The 11,146-nt window shown below is 42.1% G+C and overlaps 1 protein-coding gene across 1 annotated transcript in view; it reads right to left on the bottom strand.

Moving 5' to 3' along the window:
• The window catches only part of UPP2 (uridine phosphorylase 2), a 43,813-nt gene that overhangs the window by 17,887 nt on the left and 14,780 nt on the right, over positions 1–11,146 (bottom strand). The window contains 3 exon segments of the mRNA XM_007941849.1: positions 2,257–2,359; positions 2,361–2,404; positions 5,348–5,554. Coding sequence (XP_007940040.1) covers positions 2,257–2,359; positions 2,361–2,404; positions 5,348–5,554 — 354 coding nt within the window.

Genomic DNA, 11,146 nt, shown 5'->3' with positions numbered 1-11,146 from the left:
ACTGGGAAGAGGTAACTATGGGGAGGAAGTGGGAGGGGAGCTGTTGCATTGTGGTAAACTGTGGTCAATGACATGAGACAAAGTATATGTGAACTCCTGTATGGAGAGTGAATTTGCTCTGTAAATCTTCACCCAAATAAAAATAAATTAATTAATTAATCAAAAAAAAAAGAAGAAGGCTAAAAGTCCAAGTTCAAAATGCCAGCTTTAGGGACTTGGTGAAAGTCCCTCAGTCTTGGGCTTTAGCTCTGCCTCTTGCTCCCAGCCCATTGCACCTGAAGGCTTCTCTTAACTCAGACAGTTGCTGGCTGCAGAAGCTGACAAACCCAAGGTCGACAATAAAATAACACACTCCCAAGATAATCAAGCAATACAGCAGGCCAGTAGTTCAAGTCCAGAAATAGTATCAAGATCGGCAAACAACATGGCAGGCCACTGAGATGAAGACTTGGCCAGATGAAAGATCCACATGTGCTAAAAAGCTCAGAGACCTTCTTTAAAGCTTCTTTTTATGTACTGGAAGCAGACCACATCCCTAAGGCTGCTACTCAGCTGCTCACATAGACTCCACTATGCAGTTGATTGCCAGTTTCATCATAGGGAATACTAACTACATCCTGCTGCCCAGCCACTCAAAACCAGGCCCAGCAAAGGTGACACATAATCTTAACTACCACAATTCCACCCTTTGTCAACTTGACACCCATACAAATCTCCTTCATTGGGTGGCCTGAGTATCCTAGACCATCTGAGTGGTGACCTCACTCGTTGGCCTGGCAGGCCCCATTCATCTGTCCCTTGGGCATAGTAGCCCCACCCCCTCAATTTTAGGCAGTGGCTATGGCCCTATCTCCTTGGCCTTCATGAATAACAGCCCCACACTCCAAAACCAAGTTGGTTAAGATCTGACTCTTTGAAACCTAGAAGGCTGTGGTGATTCCATCCCCAAAGGCCATGATCTTACACTTGGGGGCTGGGACAGCTCTGCTTCCCATTTCCTTGGTCTTTCAGCTTCTGTCAATTAATGCCTGAAAGCAATCCACTCCACCTGGAAGCTTCCTGCCCAAATCCATTCAGCTTGCTCACTCTGTGGACTGGTAAGCCTATGTCTCATGCTGGTCTCTTGGTTTTGCTATCACTGTCTCTCTGCAAGATCTCTCTGCTGGGTCTCTCATCCTTGTTTCAGTGCAGGGATCTCGGGTCCAAGGATGCACTCCACTCCTGTTTACATATTTTAGGTATCTATCAGAGTAGCACCCCACTCTCCATACCAAGTCTGTTTTGGTTCTCTAGTGCTGCTGTAACAAGCATACCACAAAGGTATGGCTTTAACAAACAGGGATTTATTCTCTTACAGTTTAGGAATCTAGAAGTCCTAGTTCAAAGTGCTGACTCTAGGGGATGGGTGAAGGCCCCTTGGCCTTGGGCTTCAGCTCTGCCTCTTGCTCCCAGCCCACTGGATCTGGAGGCATCTCTTAATTCAGGCAGCTGCTGGCTGCTGAGGCTTACAAACTCAAGGTTGACAAATAAAATGGGATAGTACCAAGATTAGCGGGAGCTCTGGTAGCATAGTGGCTAAGACACTTGCCTGCTAACCAGACGGCTGGCGGTTCAAACCCACCAGCCACTCCTCGGAAGGAAGGTTGGGCAATCCTACTTCCGTAGTGATACTGCCTCGGAAACCCAAGGAGGGGTCGCTATGAGTCGGGGCCGACTCGACGGCACATAACAACAACAACAACAACCAAGATTAGCAGACATATGGCAGGCCACTGGTTCAAGGAACAATTGCAAGACCAGCAGATAACATGGCAGGCTACTGAATGAAGACTTGCTTATATGCAGGGCCCAAGAGTGCCAAAAAGCTAGAGAATTTCCTCAAAGCTGCTTCTTATATACTGGAAGCAGACCACATCCCTAAGGCAGCTACTCAGCTACACACAGTAGATTCCACCATGGAGATGATTGCCAGTCTCATCATGGAGAATAACTATATCCAGCTGCACAGTCACTCAAACCAGCCCAGCCAAGTTGACATACAACCTTAACTACCACACTTGATTTCCTCATTTGCATAATGGGAATAATAACCTGCCCATTCACAAGGCATGAGATAAAGCATATTATGAACAACTGTAAGGTAAGCATTCAATCCAAAGTAAAATAAATTTAGAGCCCTTTTTCTTCTCCTGAAGAATGAAAAAACCTAGGCAAAAAAGGAGAATTCATGGAAACATGTATTCATGGAAAGATTACCTCTTAGACCACAAAGTTTACACATGGCCACAAACACTGTTCATTCCATTTCAATATTCCAGATCCCTGCTTTATATGCTCTTTTCAAGTAATCTAACTTTTTCTTCTCTGGAGAAAGAACACAGAGCTCCATCTAATCGCCCCTGGGCTGAAAGAGAACAGAGGACATTGGGTGACCTGATATCCATCCATGGTAGCAGTGGCATTGCTCATAGGCATGCTTCCCAGGACGGTAAATGCAGATGTCTGAATCTTTAGGACAATGGAGCAAGAATTTTGGTTCTCTAGTGCTGCTATAACAGACATACCACAAATGTATGGCTTTAACAAACAGGAATTTATTCTCTTACAGTTTAGGAGTCTAGAAGTCCTAGTTCAAAGTGCTATTAGGACAGTGGAGCAAGGGTATGCCTGATTCAAGAACCTTGTGTGTAGGGAGGTGTCTCCACGGCACTGAGAGCCCCAGCTCTGGGACAAATGACCATGGAGTGGCTGAGCAACCAATGTTGACCCTGGATCTCAGAGAGTCACTGAGGGCTCTGCTGTTTGAAAGCAATCTCAGATTGCTGCAGTGATGGGGAGAGAGCCTGGGGACAGGTGCTGGGGAAGAAGAGCCTCCAAGCCTCAATGATGTTCATAAGTTACTTGAGGCTGAGTACAGTAGTTTGGAAACTCCAGCTCTCCATCTGCCCATCATGACACAGTAGCCATAGACAAATTATCAGTCCATCCACCTGAGTCCCTTCCACAAACTTCTCTGGATTCATGCCACCCCTATGTGATCACTTTTCCCTTTCCAGGTTCCCCTAAATGTTCATTTATCACTTAATTTCACTCAAATCAACTAGTGGAGACAACAGAAAGCAAAAAAAAAAAAAAAAAAGCCTGGTCTATTATTCCTCCTTCACCCTGCACACACTCAGGAACATACCTTTTCTCTACTCCCCATTCCCAAGAAAGGCTCAGATTGAAGCAGGTATGCTAACAGCATCCTATAACCCTCCATGAGCTTCACAGTCCTCTTTTGGTTGTCCTTCCTGTCATTTTTCTCCCTTTGCTCTATCTCTTTCATGCTACTTCCACCTTGGCTGTCTACTTGTCCTCATGCCCTTCTCCTTATGGTTGTCTGCCAACACCTCTCACACAAGTGTTGTTTAAGCTCAAACTCAGATGTCCCAGAAGCCACACACATAATGTCAATGAGTGCCTGGGACATTAGAGGGTTGAGTGGGCCTGAAGGGGACAGCCTCCTCTCCCTTTCAACAGATGTGGACTGGGGCTTGCAAGGGTTACCATGCATATATTATTTTATATTTTTATGCTATGTTGTGTTATTTCAAGAAGTCAAAAATCCACATTCTCATATGAAATTGACAAAGTATCAATTCTGGCTAAATAATTCATAACAATAATAATAAAATACTGTGAAGTCAAAAAACAAATGTCTAAGGTTCACTCCAACAGTCTCCCATTTGAAGCTCTGGCTTAAATCCATGTTATAACCATCTTAGTCATCTAGTGCTGCTGTGACAGAAATACCACAAGTAGAGGCTTTAACAGACAGAAATTGATTCCATTGCAGATTACGAAGCTAGAAGTACGAGTTCTGAGTGCCAGCTCTAAGGGAAGACTTCCTCTCTCTGGGTCTTTTGTTCCTAGATGGGTCCCAGTACAGGGACCCTGGGTCCAAAGGACACATTCCATTTCTGGCTCCTCTTTCTTGGTGAAAGTAGGTCCCCTTCTCTGCTCCTGTCTCTCTCCTTTTATCTCTTGGAAGATAAAAGGTGTTACAGGCCACATCCCAGGGAAGCTCTCCTAACACCAGATCAGGGCTGTGATGGGACTAAGGGTATTACAACCCACCCTTAGTCTTAATTCTTTTACACATCATGGGATATCATCACATATCTGCCACATTACATCATTACATAACTTCTAAACCACTAGCCATGTTCACACAAATTTGAAGGAGACGTAGTCCATGACAATGACCTTCCAGATAAAGGGACTGTGGAGAAGTGAGCTAGTACAGTGGAATATCAATACCTCTCCTATTTTATAACAATTATGGACGAGATGACACCAACTTTACTAACCTGAAGTGAAATTTATAGATAATTTAATCTATTACATACACAATTTTAAAATCTAATATAATGCTCTAATTTTGATTCAAAGGGAAAATAAAAGAAAGTCACTTATAATAAAATTATGTCCATTTTGAGATGAAAATACTCAAACACAACTACACTAAAAGCACAAGCTTTTCAGAACTCCCTCCAAGGTGGTACCAAGTTGGTACCTCCAAGGTACATACCAACCATGTTTAGATTCTTTCTTCCAAAATGACCAGGGTCTGTCCTTGAGATTTTCCACCACGTCCCCCCTACCCCGCCCCTTACCCTTTGTAGTGAGAGCTGCAACTTGACAATTACCTTTAATTTATCTTTAACTTTGGTTTGCACATCCTTTAGTCCTGGCCAAGAAGCAGAAGAATCATTCCAAAGTTATCTCATCCCTTTGGACATTTCTCCTCCTAGCATTTCTCCCCCATTTCCTGGTCCCTATCCCTTCCTGCTAGCCACTCCTCGGAAGGAAGGTTGGGCAATCCTACTTCCGTAGTGATACTGCCTCGGAAACCCAAGGAGGGGTCGCTATGAGTCGGGGCCGACTCGACGGCACATAACAACAACAACAACATCCCTTCCTGGGTACCCAATCTCTTTTGAGGGACAGATGAATGGTAGAAACATAGGATTAGCATTTTTCCCTTCTCCCAGTCAGTGATTTAAATTAAAGGCATAAACAGAGATAAGATTTTGCTAACATCACTAATTGCTTTTTAGTATTCAATTTATTCTTGGAGGATTAAACCCACTCTCAATATAAATTCATTATGGATATTTCTCTGCTGCTTATTAGTTCCTTATGTTTCTATGCTTTACTAAGCAAAAAAGGCTGTTTCCGTTCCTTTTTAAATCCTCTACGATTAATTTTTCTAAAGTGGAGTTTTAATGTAAGTTATGGGTTTAAATAACAAAGACTTGCTGGCAATGTTCTGTTGATTTCATGGTTTATAAATTATTCTCACCTTCATAAAAATCATAGGTACACATTGTATTTTCAATGAAAGTTGCAAAGTTGGAGGTTTCTTTGCTACAGTTGAATAGCTTCTCAGCCAGGTCCTTGTCAAGTTCAGTACTTTGGGTGACAATGTTGTCCAAGATTACATGTTCAAACTGAGGCTTAAAAAAGGAGTCTACAGCTGTGCCTGTTACAACAGACCCTGGCTCAATCCCTGCAATGTCGAAATAAATGAAGTGATTACAGATGCATGCCATTTAGAGTTTACTTTTGACACATAGCATGCAACTTATTCTGCCAACAGTAATTAATGCTAGTTGCTAATGATTCTTCCTATTTTCATCTTTAAAATTATTTTCTTTTCCAAATGCAATTAAATAGTAACATTCTGAACAGGCATTTACATTTGCTGTCTTTCCAGATTCGCATTTACAATGTGATGAGGTTTAGATTTCAAGACAAACATGACTCTTGGACATGCAAATTAGTACTGGCCTTCGGGGCCCAAATTTGAATAAATTAGGTCAGGAATAAACTAGATGAGCCTGCCAGCAAGTAGCTTTCATAAAGTGATGTGACTACTTGATATTTAATCTTCTCTGCAACTCCTTGATTACTATAATTTCTTTGCAACTTTATCCTTTCTTCCTCCTGATTCTCCTCACATATTCCCTCTCTCCCTGACTTTATGCAAATTAGGCCTGCTGGCTGACCTTCCATTGCTACAAGTCTGGCTTGCTCATGGGTTTAGGCTTTCTACCAACTGTTATTCTCCCTGCCTGGACTGCTCTCTCATCCTCCCCAACCTCCTTTCATCTGACTAGCACAAATTCATCCTTGAAGGGTCAGTCTAAGTCACTTTCTTTTAACAGGGCTGAATACTGCAAAAGAAACCATATGGCCTGCAAAGCCTAAAATGTTTACTATTAGCCCTTTTACAGAAAAAGTTTGTCAACTGCTTACACAGAGCATAAAAGGAGCTCCGGTTGTGTAGTGGGTAATGCATTTGGCTGCCAACCAGAAGGTCAGCAGTTCAAACTCACCAATTGCTCTGCTGAAGGAAGATGAGGCAATCTACTTCAGTAAAGATTTACAGCCTTGGAAACCGAATGGGGGTTGCTGAGTTGGAATCGACTCGGTGGCAGTGAGTTTGGTATTTTTTAGTTTTACATATAGCATAGCCAGATCCTACTAGGCAGTATAAATTCAATATCAATCACAGTAGACTTAATTACAGAACACTCTAGAAGAACAATCTAGAAACTCAAAGTGATCTCTGATTATAATGGGTCAGTCTTTTTAAATAAGTCAAATAAGTGGCTCCTTGAATTGTTTGAAATGTCTTGAGAATAGGAAAACAATTGATAAGGAAGTTGAAAAATATATGCATCAAAGGTGATATTACTCACATGCCATCTTAATACTTAAACACATTCTGGAATTTATGTCATAGTTGAAGTATCTCAAATGCCAAACTATTTAACCATGTACTTTATTCTCATTGAGTTATGTTGGTTCATCTAAAGAGTAGTAATGTCAGCAAAGAAAGAAGTAGTACGCCTTTCATCCCCAAGTGCAATGCTGCTTAACAAAAAATAAACACATCTTATTGATAAGCTAAGAGTTATTAATCAGGACAAAATTTCAAAACAAAGGTGTCCACATGAACAGAGTGGTTTAATTTCCACCACACATAGATAGGCCTTCACTGTACTTCATGTATAAATCTTAATGCCATGAAACAAAAGATCTGGAATCTAATGAGCTATATATATAGATGGTCATAGAATCCTTTGTCCATGCTGGGCCTTCATAATATCAAGGGGCAACTACAGAAGTGAAGATGGTCCACTGCTTGTATATGGGCTATGGAGATAGATCTTTGTATACCACCACCCAAGAATTAAAAGCAACCTTTATAACAATGTTATCTACTTGATCCCCCAATGCATTGTTCCCACCTATGATTATTTAGGGTACCATTGCATAAAATACAGTCCAGATGGATGCTGAATCTAACAATGATTGCTAACATTTTCTCTCTTTCTGGACATCCACATATGTCCATCTTTGTCCCATCTGTGAGAGCCTTGGCTGGATTCAGTCCTGTGCCATGGCTGTGAAAGGCCATAATCTTCAGCCATGTGTGATTCTAGTGAAACCTGACTCATTGACAATCTGTGGCTCTGTGATTTTGGACAAATCACTTGACTTCTCTGGTTCTTTGAGGATTTTTGAGTTCCCTTCTTGCTCCAAAAATGTGTAATTTTAAGATTCTTTCTCTTTCAAAATGTCAGCATTTTTTTTAATTTTCATTCACTTCTGTCACTCTATGAACCAAACCTTTCTAGTTATAATGTCCTGTCTGTATTTGTATTGATGACATGGTAGAATCATATCCCAATAAGATCTGCTTCTTAAGAAAAGACTAAAGAAAGAAAAGCTTCCTCAAAACTTAAAATACAAACAAAAAAACTGAAGTAAACTTCAGCCCAGTATGGCTGCAGAAGCAAGGTCCCTTTACTGAGTGACCAACCAAGGAAGAGGAGAGGCTGCGGGAAAACTTTAGGAAGGGTCCTTTAGCCCTTGCCTAAGGGCCCAACCTGGTCTCTTTCTGATAATCATGAGGAAGAAGCAAAGCTGAGAAAATAGTTTTAGTCACTTGTATGAGCTAAAAGCAGTATTTTCCTAGGAACTACGCAGTCTGCTAATTTTGCTAATAAGGAAATTTTTTTTTCTATGTATAAGCTCTTATTTTTGTCACTTATAAAATTTCTAGGCCTCAAAATTTACTCTCATTCTCAAAATTTATTATTATTTCCTGTTATGGATTGAATTGTGTCCCAAAAAGATGTGTGTTGCAAATCCTAACCTCTATGAGGGTTTTTTGTTTTGTTTTGTTTTTTTGTTATTTCAATGAAGCAAGATTAGTATATGATGTATCTTGAGTCAATCTCTTACAAGATATAAAAGGAGCAGATTAAGCAAGCAAAGACGAGGGAAGATAGATGCCAAAATATACAGAGATCTCCAAAGACCCAGGAAAAGAAGTTGAAGAGAAAAGGACTTTATCCCAGAGGCAACAGAGAAAGAAAACCTTGCCCTAAATTTGGACTTCTAGCCTCCTAAAATGTGAAAAAAATAAATTTGTTTGTTAGAGCCATCCTTTTATGATATTTCTGTTGTAACAGGACTAGATAACTAAGATATCTCCAGAACATATTTTCTAACATATTTTATACCTAATTAATGCTGAAGAGGGCTCTTTAGGGTGATGCTTGGAAAACAAGAGCTGTTTACAAGATTGGCTTGATTTTTATCAATGCCTAAGAGGACAATGGTAGGTCAGTGGTGGAATTTTCACCTTTTATGTGGCAGACCCAGGGTCAATTCCCAGCCAGTGCACCTCAAGCACAGCCCCAGCCATCTGCCAGTGAAGACTTGTATATCGCTAGAGTACTGAAAGGTTTCAGTGGAGTTTCCAGACTAAGACAGACTAGGAAGAAAATTCTGGCAATCTACTTCTGAAATCAGCCATTAGAAATCAGATGGATCACAATGGTTCAGTTCTGTTGTACACGGGATCGCCACATTAGGGGCTATTTGATAGTAGCTAATCCACCAGCCACTCCTCAGAAAGAAGGTTGGGCAATCTACTTCCGTAATGATACTGCCTCGGAAATCCAAGGAGGGATCGCTGTGAGTCGGGTCCGACTCAACGGCACATAACAACAACAATAACTACTACTACAACAATGATATGAACATCTCAAATCATCTGACCAATAAGCAGTAGCTCTTCTCCCTCCAGGTTTCCCTGGAGAAAAAAGAAAAGGTAATATGGGTAGAGTTCCTTACATTTCTGCTGAGCTCTGAGTATATTGGTTGATTTGGGCAGCTACTATGTTGGGGAGCTCTGGTAGCATAGTGGCTAAGACACTTGCCTGCTAACCAGACGGCTGGCGGTTCAAACTCACCAGCCACTCCTTGGAAGGAAGGTTGGGCAATCCTACTTCTGTAGTGATACTGCCTCAGAAACCCAAGGAGTGGTCGCTATGAGTCGGAGCCGACTCGGCACATAACAACAATGTGTCTGCCTCTTTTGTTTCTCCTCAGAGGCTGATCTTTTGCAAGATTCTTGTCTCCTATCCTTCACTGTACCATCAAAGTGGCTCCTAAAGTGGCCAACACTTCTTTCTGTGATCTTGACCCTGCTGGTCAGTGTGGCAACTTTTCCAGTGACTGCTGTGGCCTGTCAGCCAAGTCCCACCCCACCCCACGCCCTATGCAGAGAAGTGGCCTCTTTCCCTTGCGGGTTAATGGCAGACACTGGGCCCAGACAGGGTTCTTCACTTTCCTTCCCTGGCTCCAGAAATCTCTCCCAGTTGCAGGCTCTGGTTCCTTGAATTTCCAAAGATAAATAAATAGTGATTGCAAATGGAGGAAGAGAGAAGAGGAATGGACTTTCCCAGCAGGAGCCCTTGACAGGCCTGCAGGCAGGCAGGAGGGCTGAGATTACATTCCTCAGAAAGGATCTGAGAATGGGAGTCGCACCAGGGCCACAGCCCACAGGCAGGGATCTGCCCCTCCAATTCTCCCATTCACAGGCGAGGAAAACTTCTCAGAGAGGTCAAGCCTCTAGCCTGAGTCACACAGCTTTCTGTGATCTCCTTTACTGAATTAAGACACTCAAGGTCTAGAAAGGAATTCTAACTTAATACCGGCTTTGATGTAGAATAGAGGTCAAATGACATTTAGTGAAGCAAATGCTTCCCCACCAGTCAGAATGATATGCTTGGTGGAGACATTTTACAAAACTCTCTTGTCAATCATTACCTTTTGCGTCTATGCCCACCTAAATGAGACAGAGACTATGTTACCATTTTATAGATATGGATGAGGAAACTGAGTTACTGAGACCTGGAATCACCCTTTGAGTCCTTTTTAAAGTGTTTTCTCTGAGTCAGTCAAAGCCTGTTATATAGAAAGATCCCTGGTTATCTGTCCTCAGCTGGGACGGAGTGAATGAGTTGCCTAGGTCAAAATCTTTTGTGCCTTTGTTGGGTACTAGGAGGTTTGTTTTAGATGCGAAGATGACTCAATTTAGTTCCTGACCTCAGGGACTCTGGATAGAGATACTGTGTGATACTGATACTATGTGACAAGCCCTTTAATGGAGTTAGGGAAGGGGCCCTGGTGGTACAGTGGTTGAGAGTTTGAACCCACCAACTGCTCCACAGGAGAAAGATGTGGAGATCTGCTTCTGTAAGGATTAAAGCCTTGGAAACTCTGTGGAGCAGTTCTCCTCTGTCCTGTAAGGTCACTAAGAGTCAGAATTGACTAATAGCAGTGGAGTGAGTGGGTAGGGATAAGGTGCTATGATACTATGCTGTGATAACAGCCATGAGGCTGAATTAATTCTAATCAGAGTGAGGGCACTTTGGTGGTGTAGTGGTTAAGGTATTTGGCTGCTAACCAAAACACTGGTGGTTCAAACCCGTAAGCTGTTCCAAGGAAGAAAGATGAGGCAGTAACCGGGTTCACGATGAGTCAGAACTGACTCGATGGCAGTGAGTTTGGTTTTTTGGTTTGGAGTAAGGGAGAAGGGTTATCTTGGTTATCTAGTGCTACCCAATATCGAGCTACCCAATAAGCACAGTAAGCGCAAGCTGATTTGTGCTTATTTACTAATCTATAGTGAATAATTTCACTTTTTTTTTTTTTTTACCACATCAAAGATTCTGCTTCCAGGTACGCTGGCATCTGTCTCTCTCCCAACCCCACAGCACCTTCCTACACAATCAAA

Source organism: Orycteropus afer, unplaced genomic scaffold, assembly GCF_000298275.1.
Source record: "Orycteropus afer afer isolate SDZICR_OR568_19922 unplaced genomic scaffold, OryAfe1.0 scaffold00084, whole genome shotgun sequence".
NCBI lineage: Eukaryota > Metazoa > Chordata > Mammalia > Tubulidentata > Orycteropodidae > Orycteropus > Orycteropus afer.
The sequence above is the reverse complement of the archived record's forward strand: the minus strand, read 5'-3'. Positions and strand labels throughout refer to the sequence as shown.